This window comes from Ranitomeya imitator, chromosome 1 (assembly GCF_032444005.1).
Source record: "Ranitomeya imitator isolate aRanImi1 chromosome 1, aRanImi1.pri, whole genome shotgun sequence".
Taxonomy (NCBI): domain Eukaryota; kingdom Metazoa; phylum Chordata; class Amphibia; order Anura; family Dendrobatidae; genus Ranitomeya; species Ranitomeya imitator.
Window position 1 is genome coordinate 236,134,673 of NC_091282.1, and position 24,735 is coordinate 236,159,407.

The 24,735-nt window shown below is 41.5% G+C and overlaps 1 protein-coding gene across 1 annotated transcript in view; it reads right to left on the minus strand.

The window, feature by feature from the left end:
- The window catches only part of FBXW8 (F-box and WD repeat domain containing 8), a 213,055-nt gene that overhangs the window by 37,367 nt on the left and 150,953 nt on the right, over positions 1 to 24,735 (minus strand). Inside the window, exons 6-7 of the mRNA XM_069754707.1 lie at positions 18,675 to 18,871; positions 8,741 to 8,950 (exon numbers count right to left, since the gene is read on the minus strand). Of these exons, the coding sequence (XP_069610808.1) occupies positions 8,741 to 8,950; positions 18,675 to 18,871 (407 nt within the window). The remainder of the gene's footprint in view (positions 1 to 8,740; positions 8,951 to 18,674; positions 18,872 to 24,735) is intronic.

Sequence of the window (24,735 nt, forward strand, 5' to 3'; positions counted from 1 at the left end):
TTATGAGGTTATAACTCTGGAATGCTTCAACGGATCCCGGTGATTCTGACATTGTTTTCTCGTGACATATCGTACTTCATGATAGTGGAAACATTTCTTTGATATTACCTGCGTTTATTTGTGAAAAAAACGGAAACTTGGCAAAAATTTCGCAATTTTCCAACTCTGAATTTTTATGCAATTAAATGACAGAGATATGTCACACAAAATACTTAATAAGTAACATTTCCCACATGTCTACTTTACATCAGCACAATTTTTGAACCAACATTTTATTTTTGTTAGGGAGTTTTAAGGGTTAAAAGTTGACCAGCAATTTCTCATTTTTACAACACCATTTTTTTTTATGTAACATCACACTTGAAGTCATTTTGAGGGGTCAAATGTGACACCATTCTAAAAACTGCACCCCTCAAGGTGCTCAAAACCACATTCAAGAAGATTATTAACCCTTCAGGTGTTTCACAGGAATTTTTGGAATGTTTAACCCCTTAGTGACAGAGCCAATTTGGTACTTAATGACCAGGCCAATTTTTGCAATTCTGACCACTGTCACTTTATGAGGTTATAACTCTGGAACGCTTCAACGGATCCCGCTGATTCTGAGATTGTTTTTTCGTGACATATTGTACTTCATGTTAGTGGTAACATTTCTTCAATATTACTTGCGATTATTTATGAAAAAAACGGAAATATGGCAAAAAAAATTTAAAATTTTGCAATTTTCAAACTTTGTATTTTTATGCCCTTAAATCAGAGAGATATGTCATGAAAAATAGTTAATAAATAACATTTCCCACATGTCTACTTTACATCAGCACAATTTTGGAAACAACATTTTTTTTTGTTAGGGAGTTATAAGGGTTAAAAGTTGACCAGCAATTTCTCATTTTTACAACACCATTTTTTTTTTAGGGACCACATCACATTTGAAGTCATTTTGAGGGGTCTATATGATAGAAAATAATGAAGTGTGACACCATTCTAAAAACTACACCCCTCAAGGTTCTCAAAACCACATTCAAGAAGTTTATTAACCCTTTACGTGCTTCACAGGAACTGAAACAACGTGGAAGGAAAAAATGAACATTTATCTTTTTTTGCAAACATCTTAATTCAGAACCATTTTTTTTTATTTTCACAAGTGTAAAAACAGAAATGTAACCATAAATTTTGTTATGCAATTTCTCCTGAATACGCAAATACCCCATATGTGACGGTAAACCACTTTTTGGGCGCACCGCAGAACTTAGAAGTGAAGGAGCGCCGTTTGACTTTTTCAATGCAGAATTGGCTGGAATTGAGATCGGACGCCATGTCACGTTTAGAGAGCCCCTGATGTGCCTAAACAGTGGAAACTCCCCACAAGTGACACCATTTTGGAAACTAGACCCCTTAAGGAACTTATCTAGATGTGTGGTGAGCACTTTGAACCCCCAAGTGCTTCACAGAAGTTTATAACGTAGAGCCGTGAAAATAAAAAATCGCTTTTGTTTACACAAAAATGATCTTTTCGCCAACAAATTCTTATTTTCACAAGGGTAACAGGAGAAATTAGACCACAAAAGTTGTTGTGCGATTTCTCCTGAATACGTCGATACCCCATATGTGAGGGTAAACCACTGTTTGGGTACACCGCAGAGCTTGGAAGTGAAAGAGCGCCGTTTTACTTTTTCAATGTAGAATTGGCTGGAATTGAGATTGGACGCCATGTCGCGTTTGGAGAGCCTCTGATGTGCCTAAACAGTGGAAACCCCCCACAAGTGACCCCATTTTGGAAACTAGACCCCTTAAGGAACATATCTAGATGTGTGGTGAGCACTTTGAACCCCCATGTGCTTCACAGAAGTTTATAATGTAGAGCCGTGAAAGAAAAAAAAAAAAAAAAATCGCATTTTTTCTACAAAAATGATCTTTTTACCCACAAATTTTTATTTTTACAAGGGTTACAGGAGAAATTAGACCACAAAAGTTGTTGTGCAATTTCTCCTGAGTACGCTGATACCCAATATGTGGGGGTAAACCACTGTTAGGGCGCACCGCAGAGCTTGGAAGAGAAGGAGTGCCGTTTTACTTTTTCAATGTAGAATTGCCTGGAATTGAGATTGGACGCCATGTCGCGTTTGGAGAGCCCCTGATGTGCCTAAACAGTAGAAATCCCCCACAAGTGACCCCATTTTGGAAACTAGATCCCCCATGGAACTTATCTAGATGTGTGGTGAGAACCTTGAATGCCCAAGTGCTTCACAGAAGTTTATAATGCAGAGCCGTGAAAATAAAAAATATTTTTTTTTCCACAAAAAAGATTTTTTAGCCCCCAAGTTTTTATTTTCACAAGGGTAGCAAGAGAAATTGGACCCCAAAAGTTGTTGTCCAATTTGTCCTGAGTATGCTGGTACCCCATATGTGGGGGTAAACCACTGTTTGGGCGCACGGCAGAGCTCGGAAGGAAGGAGCGCCGTTTTGGAATGCAGACTTTGATAGAATGGTCTGCGGGTATTATGTTGCGTTTGCAGAGCCCCTGATGTACCTAACCAGTAGAAACCCTCCACAAGTGACCCCATTTTGGAAACTAGACCCCCCAAGAAACTTATCTAGATGTGTGGTGAGAACTTTGAATGCCCAAGTGCTTCACAGAAGTTTAGAATGCAGAGTCGTGAAAATAAAAAATATTTTTTTTTCCACAAAAAAGATATTGTAGCCCCCAAGTTTTTATTTTCACAAGGGTAACAGGAGAAATTGGACTGCAATAGTTGTTGTCCAATTTATCCCGAGTACGCTGATGCGCCATATGTGGGGGTAACCCACTGTTTGGGCGCACGGCAGAGCTCAGAAGGGAGGGAGCACCATTTGACTTTTTGAGCGCAAAATTGGCTGTCGTGTTTGGAGACCCCCTGATGTACCTAAACAGTGGAAACCCCCCAATTCTAGCTCCAACCCTAACCCCAACACACCTCTAACCCTAATCCCAACCTGATCCATAATCCTAATCACTAACCCTAACCATAATCACAACCCTTACCCCAAAACAACCCTAATGTCAACCCTAACCATAACCCTAATCAAAACCCTAAATCCAACACACCCCTAATCCTAATCTCAACCCTAACCTCAAACCTAACCCTAATCCCAATACACCCCTAATCACAACCCTAACCTTAACCCTAATCCCAAACCTAACCCTAATCCCAGCTCTAACCCTAACTTTAGCCCCAACCCTAGCCCTAACTTTAGCCCCAACCCTAAGGCTACTTTCACACTTGCGTCTTTTGGCATTCCGTCGCAATCCGTCGTTTTGGACAAGAAACGGATCCTGCAAATGTGCCCGCAGGATGCGTTTTTTGCCCGTAGACTTGTATTGCCGACGGATCGTGACGGATGGCCACACATCGCGTCCGTCGTGCACTGGATCAGTTGTGTTTTGGCGGACCGTCGGCACAAAAAAAGTTCAATGAAACGTTTTTTTGTACGTCGCATCCGCCATTTCTGACCGCGCATGCGTGGCCGTAACTCCGCCCCCTCCTCCCAAGGACATAGATTGGGCAGCGGATGCGTTGAAAAACTACAGCTGCTGCCCACGTTGTGCACAATTTTCACAACGTGCGTCGGTATGTCGGGCCGACGCATTGCGACGGCCCTGTACCGATGTAAGTGTGAAAGAAGCCTAACCCTAAATTTAGCCCCAACCCTAACCCTAAATTTAGCCCCAACCCTAACCCTAAATTTAGCCCCAACCCTAGCCCTAACCCTAGCCCTAACCCTACCCCTAACCCTACCCCTAACCTAACTCTACCCCTAACCCTACCCCTAATTTTAGCCCCAACTGCTGTTCTCCTGCCGGCCGGCAGATGGAGACAGATGGCGGGCGCACTGCGCATGCGCCCGCCATTTTCTTCTGCCGGCGGCCAGGAGGAGCAGCAAGAGGATCCAGGGACACAGGTGAGTATTGTAGGGTCCCTGAATCCCCCTATTTCTCTGTCCTCTGATGTGCGATCACATCAGAGGACAGAGAATTACACTTTACTTTTTTTTTTTTTTGCTGTCGCCGGTAAACAGTTAATTACCGGCGATCGCAAAACAGGGGTCGGTAAAACCGACCCCGATCATGCTCTTTGGGGTCTCGGCTACCCCCGGCAGCCGAGACCCCAAAGGTTCTCCCGGTGCCGGCCGGCGGGCGCACTGCGCATGCGCCCGCCATTTTGAAGATGGCGGCGCCCACCGGGAGACACGAGGAGCATCGGGGGAGATAGGTGAGTATTGGGGGGCCACCTGGGACCCCTTTTCTCTGTCCTCCGATGAGCGATCACATCGGAGGACAGAGAAATTAAAAAGAGATCGGGTTTTTTTTTTTTTTTTTTTTTACGATCGCCGGTAAACGGTTAATTATCGGCGATCGCAAATGCGGGGTGGGTTAAAACCCCCCGGAATCATGTTCTCTGGGGTCTCGGCTACCCTCGGCAGCCGAGACCCCGGAGAAAATCGGCCTCTGGGGGGCGCTATTCACTTTTTCCACAGCGCCGTTAATTAACGGCGCTGTGGTTTAAGTACCCTTAGCGGCCGCCGTTAAAAGGCGTATCGGCGGTCGCTAAGGGGTTAAATAAAAATAAACATTTAATTTTTTTTCACAAAAAATTTACTTCAGCTCAAATTTGTTTTATTTTACCAAGGGTAACAGGAGAAAATGGACACCAAAAGTTGTTGTACAATTTGTCCCGAGTACGCCGATACCCCATATGTGGGGGTAAACCACTGTTTGGGGCGCATGGCAGAGCTCGGAAGCGAAGGAGCGCCATTTGACTTTTCAATGCAAAATTGACTGGAATGGAGATGGGACGCCATGTTGCGTTTGGAGAGCCACTGATGTGCCTAAACATTGAAACCCCCCACAAATGACACCATTTTGGAAAGTAGACCCACTAAGGAACTCATCTAGATGTGTGGTGAGAGCTTTGAACCCCCGAGTGTTTCACTACAGTTTATAACGCAGAGCTGTGAAAATAAAAATTATATTTTTTCCCACAAAAATTATTTTTTAGCCCCCAGTGTTGTATTTTCCCAAGGGTAACAAGAGAAATTGGACCCCAAAAGTTGTTGTCCAATTTATCCTGAGTATGCTGATACCCAATATGTGGGGCGGATCCACCTTTTGGGCGCATGACAGAGCTCGGGAGGGAAGGAGCGCCATTTAGAATGCAGACCTAGATGGATTGGTCTGCAGGCGTCACGTTGCATTTGCAGAGACCCTGATGTAACTAAACAGTAGAAACCCCCCACAAGTGACCCCATATTGGAAACTAGACCCCCCAAGGAACTTATCTAGATGTGTTGTGAGAACTTTGAACCCCAAGTGTTTCACTACAGTTTATAACGCAGAGCTGTGAAAATAAAAAATCTTATTTTTTAGCCCCCAGTTTTGTATTTTCCCAAGGGTAACAGGAGAAATTCGACCCCAAAAGTTGTTGTCCAATGTGTCCTGAGTACGCTGATACCCCATATGTTGGGGTAAACCCCTGTTTGGGCGCACGGGAGAGCTCGGAAGGGAAGGAGCACTGTTTTGCTTTTTCAATGCAGAATTGGCTGGAATTGAGATCGGACACCATGTCGCGTTTGAAGAGCCCCTGATGTGCCTAAACAGTGGAAACCCCCCAATTATAACTGAAACCCTAATCCAAACACACCCCTAACCCTAATCTCAATGGTAACCCTAACCACACCCCTAACCCTGACACACCCCTAACCCTAATCCCAACCCTATTCACAACCGTAAATGTAATCCAAACCCTAACTTTAGCCCCAACCCTAACTTTAGCCCCAACCCTAACCCTAACTTTAGCCCCAACCTTAACTGTAACCCTAACACTAGCCCTAACCCTAGCCCTAACCCTAATGGGAAAATGAAAATAAATACATTTTTTAAATTTTTTTATTTTTCCCTAACTAAGGGGGTGATGAAGGGGGGTTTGATTTACTTTTATAGCGGGTTTTCTAGTGGATTTTTATGATTGGCAGCCGTCACACACTAAAAGACGCTTTTTATTGCAAAAAATATTTTTTTGCGTTACCACATTTTGAGAGCTATAATTTTTCCATATTTTGGTCCACAGAGTCCTGTGAGGTCTTGTTTTTTGCGGGATGAGTTGATGTTTTTATTGGTAACATTTTCGGGCACGTGACTTTTTTTGATCGCTTTTTATTCTGATTTTTATGAGGGGGGGGCGTTTATACCGTTCCGCGTTTGGTATAATGGATAAAGCAGTTTTATTCGGGTCAGTACGAATACAGAGATACCTCATTTATATCATTTTTTATGTTTTGGCAATTTTATACGATAAAAACTATTTTATAGAAAAAACAATTATTTTTGCATCGCTTTATTCTGAGAACTATAACTTTTTAATTTTTTTGCTGATGATGCTGTATGGCAGCTTGTTTTTTGCGGGACAAGATGATGTTTTCAGCGGTACCATGATTATTTATATCTGTCTTTTTGATCGCGTGTTATTCCACTTTTTGTTTGGCAGTATGATTATAAAGCGTTGTTTTTTACCTCATTTTTTTTTTTTTTACGGTGTTCACTGAAGGGGTTAACTAGTGGGACAGTTTTATAGGTCGGGTCGTTACGGATGTGGCGATACTAAATATGTGTACTTTTATTGTTTTTTTATTATTTAGATAAAGGAATGTATTTGGAACAATATTTTTTTTATTATTATTTATTTAGGATTTTTTTTTTTTACACATGTAATTTTTTTTTTTTTTACTTTTACACTTTGCCCCAGGGGGAAACATCACAGTAAAGTGACAGATCGCTGATCTGACACTTTGCTGTGCACTGTGTCAGATCAGCGATCTGACCTGCACTCCTGGAGGCTTCCCGGCGCCTGCAGGACCCGGATGCAGCCCCGTGGCCAATTTGGATCAGGGCCTGCTGCAGGGTGGAGGAGGTAATGACCCTCGGAGCAACGCGATCAAATCGCGTTGCTCCGAGGGTCTCAGGGAAGCATGCAGGGAGCCCCCTCCCTGCGCGATGCTTCCCTATACCGCCGGAATACTGCGATCAAGTAGCTTACCCATGGTGATGGTGACCCTTAGGGGGTGGATCCGGTCCTCAGGCATCATACCACATCATCATGGGTAAGCTACTTGGCTACTAGATACACTGCAGATCGCCCTTCCTTGTATAGGGAAAACTGGTCACTATGACATTTTGAGGGCAATGTACTGGGGATATCCAATGCTTATATTAACATTGTATATGTAGAATTACTGCATTGGATATCAGAGTGAGTCAATATAATTTGCGGTGGTTTTTACTAGTACCATTGTGATGTTTCATGTTTACTCTTTTGCCTGGGACTAACTCGTCTCTCACTAGGGACTCTTGTTTGTTCAATTGTTATTTATTTTGTAATAATATTTGTAATAAAATTTACATCTTTTATATTTATGTGTATGGAACTCCACTTATTGTTTTTTTTATGTGTTTTGGGAGTATACACTGACCATCCGGTTACTTGTTTTGGGTCAATATATGAAGCCACTTGGAGGTTATTTATTATTATATGGGACCCATTATTATATGGGACCCATGCCTTTTCTGTGAGTTTGAATATATCACAAACAGCCAGCAACTGAAAACCACCGCATTGAAGGCCTGACAGAGTTTCAAAAAGGAGGAAACACAGCGTCTGGTGATGTCCATGAGTTCAAGACTTCGGCCAGTCTTTGCCAACAAAGGGTTTTCAACCAAGTACTAAAAATGAACATCTTATTTAAAATTATAGAATCTGTCCAATTACTTTTGGTCCATTTAAAAACAGGGTGGCACATGTTAAGGAGCTGAAACTCCTACACCCTTCATCCAATTTTAATGTGGATACCCTCAAATGAAAGCTGAAAGTCTGAACTTCAACTGCGTCTGAATGGTTTTGTTTAAAATTCATTGTGGTGGTGTCTATAACGAAAATTAGAAAAATATTGTATCTGTCCAAATATAGATGGACGTAACTGTAAGTACAGCAAAGGATGCAGATGGACGACTTCCTCATCTAAGAAAGATTACGCTATTAGAAGACATGAAGCTGTTCGCTACGTGAATAGAAAAGGTTAGACATGAATTTTTATGTGAAAATCTCTACACACATTTTGGTAATTCGTATAATGGAGCCAATATGGTTATTTTACATATGAAGACCATTATTTCTGCCACTGTATGCACACTTCCATGGTGACCTGTACCCTATAGACCAGAGGTGCACAACCTGCAATCCCATTCTGTGTAACCACCAGTCAACTCTGACTTCTCTGCATTCAGTAACTTTCATAAGCTATGGGAATAGTTACGCTCATTATATGACTCTTTTTTTCTGGGGTTCTTAATAAGGAAGCATAGAACCCTCTTTGCTTACCATAGAGGAAGTTCCAGAAACAGACATCCTTTTTAGATTACAGCATATATAATACTGTTGTTATATACTTCAGATCAGAACACCAGTTAAAATTTTATGTGGCCCTTGGTAGTGGTACTATCACAAAATTTGATACTTAGACCAAAAAAGGTTGTGCTCCTCTGCTATAGACAAATAAAATAGGGTTTCACATTTCTGGTCTGGACATCAATAGTTACAAAACAATGCCTGCCGTTGTGACATTACTCGGGTCTCTGCAGCTGAAGCTGCATAATACAGACGTCATGTGCTAGAAAACTCTGCAGCTCCCTTCAATTTACATCCTCCGTTACCTTATTGCCATTATTGGTGAACCAACCATAACTTTTTACTCCGAATGCTGCCTGATGTGTTGAAACATCCAAGCAGGTAACCGGTTGACCGTAGGTGGAGTGCAGAACTTTTTCGGGCACATCTGGCTTTAGGAGGTAAACCATTTCCTCAGCAGCTGCAACAGCAACAGGAGATCCGGTGGAGTCATGGGTTAAATGGAGAAAATTTACCTATAAAACAGCAAAGAAAATCATTGTAACAAAAGAGCATATGTGAATTTTCAAATGCATCTGCACCCTTGTAAAACCTGCATCAATATCATAATATAAAAAGGCATGCGGTGGCACTCAAGAACCCTAGCTTGGCCGAAATTCTGAGCTGAAGGAGTGTAGAATTTGATGTCTGTGTCACTGTATATTATGAATTACATAGGGAAAGGGAAAGGGGGTAGAATGAGAAATAAAGCAAGAGACGTACGTTTGGCCGATAAGCGTTGGCTGTTTCTAAGGCCCTTCGAAAAAGCTGACACTTAGCGAAACGTACGTCTTCTAATTTTATTTCACATACTACCCCCCTTTTCCCTTTCTTTACATTATTCATGATTCACCTTGGTGGTGCAAACCTATAGGAAAAAATCTTTAAGTATTCAATAGGTTCACAATATATCTCATCACTGAATATTACTCTATAGCTGCTGTTTTTCGGAACTTTTTTTTGCCAGTGTTGCACTTTCAGACAGATTAGACACGACACATAGTAGCAGGCTGCTGCTTTCATACGGATGCAATATTCTTGCCAATTCGATCTATGTTCGGCTAACTGCAGTCTATCATTCCTATACAGTTTACAGCAGTGATACTTTAATTGAGAGCAGTGAATTTATCTTTATGGGTTCAAAGTCCACCCTAATTCTGCCAGCTTTTAACATGCTAGGCCTGCAATCTGCAATTTAATACACTCCTCTCATGGACACTAATAATTTACTGTCCACATCGAACCCCAAATATCTTTACCTTTTCGGTCACTCTTATTTTCTGATTTGAAGTAGGGCCCTCATTCACAATGTCTGAATTGTAAATTTGTGGACTATACTGGCAATATATCAGTAAAGTTTGTTATTATTAATAAAAGGAACTTGTCACCAATGGTAATTGGGCTAAGCATATGGTTAATAGGGTTAAAATGGCTGTGTATGAGTTCCCTTGTTCAAAAAAATACTTTTATTAGGATAGAAAAAAGGAAAGATCTATATTACTGATTGCTCGACATACACTGCTCAAAAATAAAGGGAGCACTTAAACAACAAAATATAACTCCAAGTAAATCAAACCTGTGTGAAATCAAACTGTCCACTTCGGAAGCAACACTGTTTGACAATCAGTTTCACATGCTGCTGTGCAAATGGAATAGACAACAGATGGAAATTATTGGCAATTATCAAGACACACTCAATAAAGGAGTGGTTCTGCAGGTGGGGACCACAGACCACATCTCAGTACCAATGCTTTCTGGCTGATGTTTTTCTCACTTTTGAATGTTGGTTGTGCTTTCACACTCGTGGTAGAATGAGACAGACTCTACAACCCACATAATTGGCTCAGGTAGTACAGCTCATCCAGGATGGCACATTAATGCGACCTGTGGCAAGAAGGTTTGCTGTGTCTATCAGCGTAGTGTCCAGAGGCTGGAGGCACTACCAGGAGACAGGCCATTACACCAGGAGACGTGGAGGGAGCCGTAGGAGGGCAACAACCCAGCAGCAGGACCGCTACCGCAGCCTTTGTGCAAGGAGGAACAGGAGGAGCACTGCCAGAGCCCTGCAAAAGGACCTCCAGCAGGCCGCAAATGTGCATGCATCTGCGCAAACTGTTAGACACCGACTCCATGAGGATGGTCTGAGTGCCTGATGTCCACAGATGGGGGTTGTGCTCACAACCCAACACCGTTCAGGACACTTGACATTTGTCACAAAACACCAGAATTGGCAAATTTGCCACTGGTGCCCTGTGATCTTCACAGATGAAAGCAGGTTCACACTGAGCACACGTGACAGACGTGACAGAGTCTGGAGATGCCGTGGAGAGCGATCTGCTGCCTGCAACATCCTTCAGCATGACCGGTTTGGTAGTGGATCAGTAATAGTGTGGGGTGGCATTTCTTTGGAGGCCCTCCATGTGCTCGCCAGAGGTAGCCTGACTGCCATTAGGTACTGAGATCCTCAGACCCTTTGTGAGACCATATGCTGGTGCGGTTGGCCCTGGGTTCCTCCTAATGCAGGACAATGCCACACCTCATGTGGCTGGAGTGTGTCTGCAGTTCCTGCAAGATGAAGGCATTGAAGCTATGGACTGGCCCACCCGTTCCCCAGACCTTAATCTGATTGAACACATCTGAGACATCATGTCTCGCACCATCCACCAATGTCGCATTGCACCACACACTGTCCAGGAGTTGGCGGATGCTTTAGTCCAGGTCTGGAAGGAGATCCCTCAGGAGACCATCCGTTGCCTCATCAGGAGCATGCCCAAGCATTGTAGAGAGGTCATACAGGCATGTGGAGGCCATACACACTACTGAGCATCATTTCCTTGTCTTGAGGCATTTCCACTGAAGTCGGATCAGCCTGTAACTTAATTTTCCACTTTGATTTTGAAAATCATTCCAACTCCAGACCTCCGTGGGATATTAGTTGTGATTTATGTTGATCATTTTTAGGTTTTATTGTTCTCAACACATTCCACTATGTAATGAATAAAGATTTACAACTGGAATATTTCAGTGATATCTAGGACGTGGGATTTTAGTGTTCCCTATATTTTTTTGAGCAGTGTAGTTATCTGGGCAGTGCCGATTTGGTGGTTAGTCTCAGTCTCCTGGTCATTGGCACACCACAATTCTTCAAAAACTATTCAAACATTTACTGTGTTTCATGAAGAGTTATTTGTATAATTTTATTTTCTTATCCTGATGAGGATTTAAAAAATCATCTTGAGAAAAAATTTAACAGTACATGTCACTTATTTGTAGCAAATCTGATGGAATCCATTCATAGTAACATAGTAACATAGTTAGTAAGGCCGAAAAAAGACATTTGTCCATCCAGTTCAGCCTATATTCCATCATAATAAATACCCAGATCTACGTCCTTCTACAGAACCTAATAATTGTATGATACAGTATTGTTCTGCTCCAGGAAGACATCCAGGCCTCTCTTGAACCCCTCGACTGAGTTCGCCATCACCACCTCCTCAGGCAAGCAATTCCAGATTCTCACTGCCCTAACAGTAAAGAATCCTCTTCTATGTTGGTGGAAAAACCTTCTCTCCTCCAGACGCAAAGAATGCCCCCTTGTGCCCGTCACCTTCCTTGGTATAAACAGATCCTCAGCGAGATATTTGTATTGTCCCCTTATATACTTATACATGGTTATTAGATCGCCCCTCAGTCGTCTTTTTTCTAGACTAAATAATCCTAATTTCGCTAATCTATCTGGGTATTGTAGTTCTCCCATCCCCTTTATTAATTTTGTTGCCCTCCTTTGTACTCTCTCTAGTTCCATTATATCCTTCCTGAGCACCGGTGCCCAAAACTGGACACAGTACTCCATGTGCGGTCTAACTAGGGATTTGTACAGAGGCAGTATAATGCTCTCATCATGTGTATCCAGACCTCTTTTAATGCACCCCATGATCCTGTTTGCCTTGGCAGCTGCTGCCTGGCACTGGCTGCTCCAGGTAAGTTTATCATTAACTAGGATCCCCAAGTCCTTCTCCCTGTCAGATTTACCCAGTGGTTTCCAGTTCAGTGTAATGGTGATATTGATTCCCTCTTCCCATGTGTATAACCTTACATTTATCATTGTTAAACCTCATCTGCCACCTTTCAGCCCAAGTTTCCAACTTATCCAGATCCATCTGTAGCAGAATACTATCTTCTCTTGTATTAACTGCTTTACATAGTTTTGTATCATCTGCAAATATCGATATTTTACTGTGTAAACCTTCTACCAGATCATTAATGAATATGTTGAAGAGAACAGGTCCCAATACTGACCCCTGCGGTACCCCACTCGTCACAGCGACCCAGTTAGAGACTACACCATTTATAACCACCCTCTGCTTTCTATCACTAAGCCAGTTACTAACCCATTTACACACATTTTCCCCCAGACCAAGCATTCTCATTTTGTGTACCAACCTCTTGTGCGGCACGGTATCAAACGCTTTGGAAAAATCGAGATATACCACGTCCAATGACTCACCGTGGTCCAGTCTATAGCTTACCTCTTCATAAAAACTGATTAGATTGGTTTGACAGGAGCGATTTCTCATAAACCCATGCTGATATGGAGTTAAACAGTTATTCTCATTGAGATAATCCAGAATAACATCCCTCAGAAACCCTTCAAATATTTTACCAACAATAGAGGTTAGACTTACTGGCCTATAATTTCCAGGTTCACTTTTAGAGCCCTTTTTGAATATTGGCACCACATTTGCTATGCGCCAGTCCTGCGGAACAGACCCTGTCGCTATAGAGTCACTAAAAATAAGAAATAATGGTTTATCTATTACATTACTTAGTTCTCTTAGTACTCGTGGGTGTATGCCATCCGGACCCGGAGATTTATCTATTTTAATCTTATTTAGCCGATTTCGCACCTCTTCTTGGGTTAGATTGGTGACCCTTAATATAGGGTTTTCATTGTTTCTTGGGATTTCACCTAGCATTTCATTTTCCACCGTGAATACCGTGGAGAAGAAGGTGTTTAATATGTTAGCTTTTTCCTCGTCATCTACAACCATTCTTTCCTCACTATTTTTTAAGGGGCCTACATTTTCAGTTTTTATTCTTTTACTATTGATATAGTTGAAGAACAGTTTGGGATTAGTTTTACTCTCCTTAGCAATGTGCTTCTCTGTTTCCTTTTTGGCAGCTTTAATTAGTTTTTTAGATAAAGTATTTTTCTCCCTATAGTTTTTTAGAGCTTCAATGGTGCCATCCTGCTTTAGTAGTGCAAATGCTTTCTTTTTACTGTTAATTGCCTGTCTTACTTCTTTGTTTAGCCACATTGGGTTTTTCCTATTTCTAGTCCTTTTATTCCCACAAGGTATAAACCGCTTACACTGCCTATTTAGGATGTTCTTAAACATTTCCCATTTATTATCTGTATTCTCATTTCTGAGGATATTGTCCCAGTCTACCAGATTAAGGGCATCTCTAAGCTGTTCAAACTTTGCCTTCCTAAAGTTCAATGTTTTTGTGACTCCCTGACAAGTCCCCCTAGTGAAAGACAGGTGAAACTGCACAATATTGTGGTCGCTATTTCCTAGATGCCCAACCACCTGCAGATTTGTTATTCTGTCAGGTCTATTAGATAGTATTAGGTCTAAAAGTGCTGCTCCTCTGGTTGGATTCTGCACCAATTGTGAAAGATAATTTTTCTTGGTTATTAGCAGAAACCTGTTGCCTTTATGGGTTTCACAGGTTTCTGTTTCCCAGTTAATATCCGGGTAGTTAAAGTCCCCCATAACCAGGACCTCATTATGGGTTGCAGCTTCATCTATCTGCTTTAGAAGTAGACTTTCCATGCTTTCTGTTATATTTGGGGGTTTGTAACAGATTTGGGGGTTTGTAAATTCAAAATAGACAATGTCCAATAAAAAGGCTGGAAGAAAACACTTTAGTAGAAAAAAGCCAAAAACGATTCCATAAGTCCTCAAAATCATTCCAGGAAAAGAATAATGGCCTCCCCCAAAATAAAATGTTTAAGTGAAGAAGAAAAACTTGTCAGATTTTTCTGACTTTAAAAACTCTGAGTGAACGTAGCCTTACAGGGAAACGCTCATCAGGTTTCCCTTTTCTAAATGGCTCCCACTGCCGTGTTGTCCTTGTAGTTGGTTCTCTAAGGATATGTTCGAAATTTGTCATTTTACAACTCGTCAAAAACTATGCGAAGTGGAAATTGCCTCAGGAAACGCTTGTGTGAGAAGTTTATGGGAGGGGTTTATATTTTCCTGAAGCATTTTTGAAGATATTTTTTTTCCGTGAAACATTCCTTGCAGCTCTTTGATTGGACAGTACCTACTTCGGAGTGGATTCAATCAGGATACGTTTCTAAGTAGTGACATGCACTTCTGTTTTCTCCACCAGATGTTTTTGAAAACCTGAACTAGAGAAAAAAAAACTAAACAAGAATCCTCATATTAACAGCAAAATGGATTTCCAAAAATAATTTTACATATATTAGGCTATGCGCACAGAGTTTTACAATAATTATTAGGCTATGCACAGAGTTTTACAATAAGGCTGGAGTGCTTCTCCCAAAATCAGAATATCAAAAAGTTAATTTATTTCAGCTCTTCAATAATAAAAAATTAAACGCATATTATATAGAGTAATTATAAACAGAGTGGTCTATTGCAAGTGTTTATTTCTGTTAATGTTGATGATTATGGCTTACAGCCAATGAAAACCCAAAAGTCATTATCTCAGTAAATTAGAACACTTTATAACACCAGCTTGAAAAAATGATTTTAAAATCTGAAATGTTGGCCTACCGAAATGTATGTTCACTAAATGCACTCAATACTTGGTCGGGGCTCCATTTGCATCAATGAGACATGGCATGGAGGTGATCAGCCTGTGGCACTGCTGAGGTGTTATGGAAGCCCAGGTTGCTTTCATAGCAGGCTTCAGCTCATCTGCATTGTTGGGTCTGGTGTCTCTCATCTTCCTCTTTACAATACCCCATAGATTCTCTATTTGGTTGAGGTCAGTCGAGTTTTGCTGGCCAATCAAGCACAGTGATACTGTTGTTTTTAAACCAGGTATTGGTACTGCTGGCAGTGTGGACAGGTGCCAAGTCATGTTGGAGAATCAAATTTCCATCTCCAAAAAACTTGTTGGCAGAGGGAAGCATGAAGTGCTGTAAAATTTCCTGGTAGATGGCTGCGCTGACTTTGGTCTTGATAAAACACAGTGGACCTACAACAGAAGATGACATGGCTCCCCAAACTGATTGTGGAAACTTCACACTAGACCTCAAGCAGCTTGGATTATTTGCCTCTCCACTCTTCTTCCAGACTCTGGGACCTTGATTTCCAAATGAAATGCAAAATTTACTTTCACCTGAAAAAAACACCTTGGACCACTGAGCAGCAGTCCAGTTCTTTTTCACCTTGGCCCAGGTAAGATGTTTCTGGTGTTGTCTATTGGGCATGAGTCCACTCTTTGTGAATTTCCCTCAAATATTTGAATGGCCTTTTCTTAATCATTTCAAGGCTGCAGTTATCCCTGTTGCTTGTGCACCTTTTTCAACCACACTTTTTTCTTCCACTCAACTTTCCATTAATATGCTTGGATAGGCACTCTGAACAGTCAGCTTTTTTAGCAATGACCTTTTGTGGCTTAGGCCTCTTTCACACTTCCCTTTTTTAGAACCAGATTGTGATAAAGGGAATGAGCTTTATCCCTTGGATAAAGCTCATCGCGAAACGCGCGTCAGGGGTGCCTCAGCCTTAAAGGTACAGTGCCTGGTTAAAATGATTCCTTTTCACTAGCAGCCTATAATATTCCACACCTACCATCTCTTCCCTTTCTTGTGGGATGCAGTTAGATACCACACACTTGTAATTACAACCACATGCATATCAGACATCCTGCTTTTCTCTTGTGTGACACTTGTTTGACTGCTTTTGATTTCCCTCAGGCATGAGATAGCAAACTAGTGAATGACAAATCTTATCTTACAGTAATTAACCCATGAGGCCCATATACATGTTATATTCTGTTCCATTAGGAAAACATTAATTTTGCTCCTTTTAGGAATTAAATATTTACTTAAAATGTATGTTACTTTTAGCCTCCTAACAACACTGTCTCCTAGGACTCCTATGTTTATAGCATACTGCTTGGGTTATTGTATTCCTTTTTTGCTGTTTTTGCATTTGTTCTCCCCATTTGAACCTATTTATTATTCTTATACATTTTAAACAAATTATATGAATAACATTTGTGATTTTATGGCATTTAGCTTCCTACTTTTTCTTTTTGGTTCATATATTTTTGGAAGTGCCATATATCTAGGCATATTACATATTTTGAGGTAGATAGATATATAGAAGTCAGTGATATACAATTAACACAGTGCATGTGCAGCTTACTGTACATGTATTGAATTATTAAAAGATTATTTTTCTGAAAAAAACGTAGTGGTCTCCAGCATAATTTTCTTAACCAGCAGTGGGAAACCCAACGGCTGGTGGCAGATGTTTATAGCCTGGGAAGGGGGTAATACCCATGTAGCTTTTCAGGCTATTAATAACAGCTCACAGCTGTATACTTAGCCTTTACTGGCTATTAAAATGGGGGACCCCTCAAAAAAGAAAATTACTCTAATTGATAATCAGCAAAGGCTATGCAGACAGCTACGGGCTGATATTCTTAGCCTAGGAAGGGGCCATGGATACTGCCCCCCCGGCTAAAAACATCAGCTCTCAGCCGCCCCACAAAAGGTGCATCTATAAGATCTGTGAATTCTGGCACTTAGCCTCGCTCTTCACACTTGCCCTGTAGCAGTGGCAAGTGGGGTAATAGTTGGGGGGGGGGGGATGCCACCTTTGTATTGTCAGGTGACATCAAGCCCAGAGGTTAGCAATGGAGAGACTTTTATAAGACGTACCCATTACTAAACCTATTGTCATATTGTATAAAACACACACACCCAGAATAAAGTCCTTAAATTGAAAGAATGACACAGACTCCTTTAATAAATCTTAATTAAACTATACTTACTGTATCGCCCATTGAAGTGATGTAGTTATGACATTGTCCCGTGCAAGAGAATTAAAATAACATGCAACATTATTCCTCACCTAAAACCTATAGACCAGGCCAACACCCAAAATAAATGTGATGGTCAAATAATCAATATAGGAGGGTGCAAAGATGTATATGAAAGATTTAGTACAGAAATGCTGAAAATCATATAAAGAAAAAGCACATCCAAGAACCAAGGTACGTAAAAGTAAAAAACTTTATTCAGACAACAATATAACAGTTAATATGTAATGGATAGGATAATGACAGTGATAAGCCAAAGAAATGGTGGGATCAAGGTATGAGTCATTCAAGAAACCACAGGCAATATAAATAAGAGTAAACACCCACTCGGATTGGCTGCTGACAGGTTTATTAGGTTATTAGGTTTATTAGGCCTGCTTACGTATGCCATACCACCAGAAGAAGGCACTGCGACGAAACGCATGTTGGGGCAGGTGGCACCACGGTCGCACAGGTAACTCCTTCAGGCATACATGGACTTCCCTTTTATGGTCTTTGCTCTGTATATCCTCCCCTTTCTGACATACAGCCTTTTTTGGGATCCTTTTTGTCTTCTCAGTATACCCTTACCTCTATATATAACTTTCCATCTATAATATTTAGATGGGTATTCTTTGCTGCACAATGCACATGCACTTTAGAGCATCTTTTTTTACTTTAATTATTGTTTATATTGCCTGTGGTTTCTTCCATGATTTATACCGTGGTCCCACCATTTATTTGGCTTACCACTGTTGTTATGGTATCCATTGCATATTACCTGTTATATTGTTGTCTCACAGTATTTTTAGTTTTATGCACCTTGGTTCTTGGTAGTGCTTTTTCTTTATACGATTTTCATTATTCCTCACCTTTCCGCTCTAAAGATGATAATCCATTTGTTGAATGACGGGTCTAGCTCTGCTACATCTAGATGGCAGGCTGCATGATCCGGAATAGATTTTAATGTGATATATAGCATGGAATGAAATGTTTTCCTGCTTTAATGCAGTTCATGTTTAGAACGTTCTGCAGTGTCTATAACGATTATATACTTTTTCACTATGTAGAGAATGAATTTGTATTTTTTTTAACGGTAGTTCAGTCTTGAATTGACAATAAAAAGCATACCAGTTTCTGCGTCTGGAAACTGCAGCTAGTTCTCCAATACCCTCTATCATCAGGACTCTCCACTTTGATTTGGAAAGTAGAGGCTGTTGCTATAGCAGCGGTTTCTGGGCTCAGAGCGAGGGCTTGGAGCTTTTGGTTGTGTTGATAATGATGGATAGGTTCCCGTCCAACCAGAAGGCTCCAAACATCAATGGTACCTGCAGAGACAAAGCACAGTTCTTCATGTTCTCACCAGATTTCTGATGCTACTTCCTTTAGAAAATATACAAAGTGTCATTTTACAAGTCTCATGCAGAGGCTGGAGATGGCAATGTCATCTGTTGAGTGCGAAAAAAGCAACAGTCATTTTCTAGACTGGTATAAAGGCAAACCTGGAGAGCTCACAGTCTTAGGCCCCTTCACATGTCCTGATGACACCGGTACTGGAAAAAAACAGTAGCAGTGTTATCAGTGTTGCATATCCATGACACATTTGTGTACGTGTGATTATCCGTATGGCCTCCATGTGCCATCAGTATGAACGTGTGCATCATCCACGTGCCATCCGTGTGCATCATCCATGTAGCGTCAGTGTGCCATCAGTGTGCTTCCCATGTGCTGTATGTACGTGTGCATCATCCATGTAGCGTCAGTGTGCCATCAGTGTGCTTCCCATATGCTGTGAGTATATACGTTTGCATCATCCATGTAGCAGTGTGCCATCAGTATGCTTCCCATGTGCTGTGAGTATATACAGTACAGTCCACAAGTTTGGACACACCTTCTCATTTAAACATTTTTCTGTATTTTCATGACTATGGAAATTGTACATTCACACTGAAGGCATCAAAACTATGAATTAACACATGTGGAATTATATACTTAACAAAAAAGTGTGAAACAACTGAAATTATGTCTTATATTCTAGGTTCTTCAAATAAACCTCCTTTTGCTTTGATGACTGCTTGCACACTCTTGGCATTCTCTTGATGAGCTTCAAGAGGTAGTCACCAGGAATGGTCTTCCAACAATCTTGAAGGCGTTCCCAGAGATGCTTAGCACTTGTTGGCCCTTTTGCCTTCACTCTGTGGTCCAGCTCACCCCAAACCATCTCGATTGGGTTCAGGTCTGGTGACTGTGGAGGCCAGGTCATCTGGCGTAGCACCCCATTACTCTCCTTCTTGGTCAAATAGCCCTTACACAGCCTGGAGGTGTGTTTGGGGTCATTGTCCTGTTGAAAAATAAATGATGGTCCAACTAAACGCAAACTGGATGGAATAGCATGCTGCTGCAAGATGCTGTGGTAGCCATGCTGGTTTAGTATGCCTTCAATTTTGAATAAATCCCCAACAGTGTCACCAGCACAGCACCCCCACACCATCACACCTCCTCCTCCATGCTTCACGGTGGGAACCAGGCATGTAAAGTCCATTTGTTCATCTTTTCTGCATCGCACAAAGACACGGTGGTTGGAACCAAAGGTCTCACATTTGGACTCATCAGACCAAAGCACAGATTTCCACTGGTCTAATGTCCATTCCTTGTGTTCTTTAGCCCAAACAAGTCTCTTTTGCTTGTTGCCTGTCCTTAGCAGTGGTTTCCTAGCAGCTATTTTACCATGAAGGCCTGCTGCACAAAGTCTCCTCTTATCAGTTGTTGTAGAGATGTGTCTGCTGCTAGAACTCTGTGTGGCATTGACCTGGTCTCTAAACTGAGCTGCTGTTAACCTGCAATTTCTGAGGCTGGTGACTTGGATAAACTTATCCTCAGAAGCAGAGGTGACTCTTGGTCTTCCTTTCCTGGGGCAGTCCTCATGTGAGCCAGTTTCTTTGTAGCGCTTGGTGGTTTTTGCCACTGCACTTGGGGACACTTTCAAAGTTTTCCCAATTTTTTGGACTGACTGACCTTCATTTCTTAAAGTAATGATGGTCACTTGTTTTTCTTTACTTAGCTGCTTTTTTCTTGCTATAATACAAATTCTAACAGTCTATTCAGTAGGACTATCAGCTGTGTATCCACCAGACTTCTGCACAACACAACTGATGGTCCCAACCCCATTTATAAGGCAAGAAATCCCACTTATTAAACCTGACAGGGCACACCTGTGAAGTGAAAACCATTCCTGGTGACTACCTCTTGAAGCTCATCAAGAGAATGCCAAGAATGTGCAAAGCAGTCATCAAAGCAAAAGGTGACTACTTTGAAGAACCTAGAATATAAGACATATTTTCAGTTGTTTCACACTTTTTTGTTAAGTGTATAATTCCACATGTGTGAATTAATAGTTGTGATGCCTTCAGTGTGAATTTACAATTTCCATAGTCATGAAAATACAGAAAAATCTTTAAATGAGAAGGTGTGTCCAAACTTTTGGTCTGTACTGTACGTGTGCATCATCCATGTAGCATCAGTGTGCTTCCCATGTGCTGTGAGTATGTACGTGTGCATCATCCATGTGCCATCCGTGTGCATCATCCATGTAGAATCAGTGTGCTTCCCATGTGCTGTATGTACGTGTGCATCATCAATGTATTATCAGTGGGCTTCCCATGTGCTGTGAATATATACGCGTGTGTCATCAATGTAGCGTCAGTGTGCTTCCCATGTGCTGTGAGTATATATGCGTGCGTCATCAATGTAGCGTCAGTGTGCCATCAGTGTGCTTCCCATGTGCTGTGAGTATATACGTGTGCACCATCCATGTAGCGTCAGTGTGCTTTCCAAGTGCGCTCAGTGTGACACCTAGCAGAATAAAATGCCTTGCAGAAAATTATTATTTTTATGTGTTAATGGTTTGCAAAGACCCTTGAAAGATCGATGGATGGACAGATAATGGATGGATGGACAATAGATAAACAGACATCTGGGGCATGGTTATGCACTGGAGCCGAGTGGTCGCACTGTAGCGGAGCTTCTGATATCCTGGCACATTAAATCATACAGTCACTTGCAAAAGTATTCACCCCTTTGGTTTTTTACACATTTTGTTACATTACAACCTGGGTTTAACCCCTTCACCCTTGAGCCATTTTTCGTTTTTCGCTCCTCTTCTTCCAAGAGCCATAACTTTTATATTTTGTCATTAATATGCTAGTATGAGGGCTTGGTTTTTGCGGACAAGTTGTACTTTAGAACGACACCTTTGATTTAGCAATATAGTGTACTGGAAAACTAGTGCAGTGAAACTACAACAAAAAGTGCAATTCCACAGTTGTTTTTTTTTTTTTTATTTCAATCATGTTCACTAAATGCTAAAACTGACCTGCCATTATCACTCTCCAGGTCAGTATGAGTACACAGATACCAAACATATATAAGTTGCATTTTATTTAAGTGGTGAAAAAAACCCCCAAAGTTTATTATAAAAAAAAACAAAAAAAAAACGCCATTTTCCGAGATCCGTAGTGTCTCCATTTTTCGTGATCTGGGGCTGAGTGAGAGCTGACGTTTTTATCAATGCCAGTTTGGTGTAGATACAATTTTTGATCGTCTGTTACTGCGTTTTATTGCAATGTTGTGGCGACCAAAGAAAAAAAAGGTAATTCTAGCTTTTTTAGTTTTTTCTCTTTACGCTGTTTACCGATCTGAATGATTCTTTTTATATTTTGGTAGATCAGGCATTTCTGAATGCGGCCATACCAAATATGTAAAAAAAATATTATTGTTTTGAACTTTTATTTTTTTTTATATTTTTCAAAACATTTTTTTTGTACTTTTCACTTGCTTCAATAGTCTCCTTAAGAAACTTGAAGCTTCAGTCTTCTGATTGCTTGTGCTACACATACTGTATACAGAAAAAGATGCAGGCTCAGTGCTGGAGCCCGTATTAAAGGGGAAAACACAATAAATGATGTATTTACTATTTATATATCAAATGTTGTCAAGGGGTTAAATATTTTTGTAATTTGATTTGTGTGTGATGCATCAGCTCTAAATCGTCTAAGGCTGGTTTCACACTTGCGTTTTGATCTGCAGCGTTTTAAACGCAAACGCATTTAAACGCATTTGGTGCAAAAACGCGTTTAAACGCTGCGTTTTTTAGGCGCATGTGTTTTTGCATGTTTTAATGCAAACGCGGCGTTTTGACGCGTTTACAAGCGGTTTTTCCTGCGTTTGCGTTTTTGAAACGCATGATGAGAAGTGTGTGACAGCTGCCAATCATCAAAATCAACTAGAAAACCCACTATAAACAGAAATACCTAGGGTTAGGGTCAGGGTTAGGGTTAGGATCCCTAGCAATCCTAGGGATCCTAACCCTAACCCTAAAATACAAACTCTAACCCTAAAAAACAAACTCTAACCCTAAAACACAAACTCTAACCCTAACCCAAACTCTAACCCTAACACAAACTCTGACCCTAACCCTAAAACACAAACTCTAACCCTAACCCAAACTCTAACCCTAGGGATCCTAACCCTAACCCTTAGGGTTAGGGTTAGGATCACTTAGGGTTAGGGTTTGGGGGTGGCTTATCAGTGTGTGTATTCTTGTGTTTTTCTATAAAAACGCATGCGTTTACATAGACATCAATAAGTTTTTTTGCCGCAAAAAAACGCAGCTAAAATTACTACATGATGCATTTCTGCAATACAACGCACGCAGAGAAAAAACGCATGCGTTGCAAAAACGTGTCAAAACGCATGCAAAAAACGCATGCGTTTTTAATGTGAAGTATAGGGGAAAAAAACGCATGCTTTTTTTTGCGTTTTTTAGTGCAAAAATGCAAAAAAAAAACACGCAAGTGTGAAACCAGAATAAATGTTGGTGAACTGAGAAAAATATAGGCATAAATGGGATCAAATAACTAAATTGTCATGTGCATATGCAATAATCCCCTTTGCGGTGAAAGTCCTAAAAATTACTGGTGCAAGCAATTACTTTCATAAGTCACATCTTAGTGAAAGGAAGTCCACCTGTGTGCAATCTAAGTGCCACATGGGTGGATTTACAAAATAATAAAATTTAGGTCTTTAGGTCCAAAACAGTAACAATGCAGGGATATGGGAATAATCTGCATAACTAATCATATGTAGCAAAGATGATGGTCTATAAAATGTTAGAAGCAGTGATGAATGGTGAGATATGGAGTCTGAAAGTCAAAAGTTCAAAACATTGCTACCCTTTTGCATGTCAGTATAAAGTCTTTTTGTCACGCTCACGCCCTGACTGGTGGGCGTGAGCTCGGGGGGTTTGTGGCCCCACTGAGCCACAAACCAGACTACCCTGGAAGGGGCGTGACTATGACAGCTGCCTGGGTTTTCACTGGAGCCTCTGATGTTGAGGTCAGGCTTGTGCCGCAGGCAGCTGCCAGGTGCTACTCCAGGGTGGTGTCTGGCTGTGGCTGCTGATCCCACTTGGAGAACAGGAACACTAGGACAGGTGCGGGCATCAGGCAGGACTGGCAGAAGAGCACGGCTGAAACTCAGACGAGTAGGCTGGCATGGCTGAGACACAGGGTCGGTAGAGACACGGCAGAGAACACATTGCTGGCAGAGACACGGCAGAGAACACAGGGCTGGCAGAGACACGGCAGAGAACACAGGGCTGGCAGAGACACGGCAGAGAACACTGGACTGGTAGGAACGGCAGGAACACTGGACTGGCAGGGATGGCAGGAACACTGGACTGGCAGGAACACAGGACTGGCAGGAAAGGCAGGAACACAGGACTGGATGGTGTGATGTATGAAGGAACAGGTAGGGACCTGTTCACACAGGAGGTGCAGGTATGGATATGTAGTATGAAGAAACAGGTAGGGACCTGTTCACACTGGAGATGCAGGTAAGAAAACAAGCAGAAAGGAATGAAGTATGAAGGAACAGGTTGGGACCTGTTCACACAGGAGATGCAGGTACGGAAACAAGCCAGAAGGGAAGGAGAATGAAGGAACAGGTTGGGACCTGTTCACACAGGAAGAGCAGTGCAAGGCTGCAGATAAGAGCGGAAGAGCAGCAAGAGATAGCGTAGCAAGAAAAGCTAAGCAGAGCAGAACCGCAAGGAATGAGGAGAGGAGCTGCAGCAAGAGATCATGCAGAAGCTAGGCAGAGCGGAGCCACAAGGAATGTGGAGAGGATCTGCAGC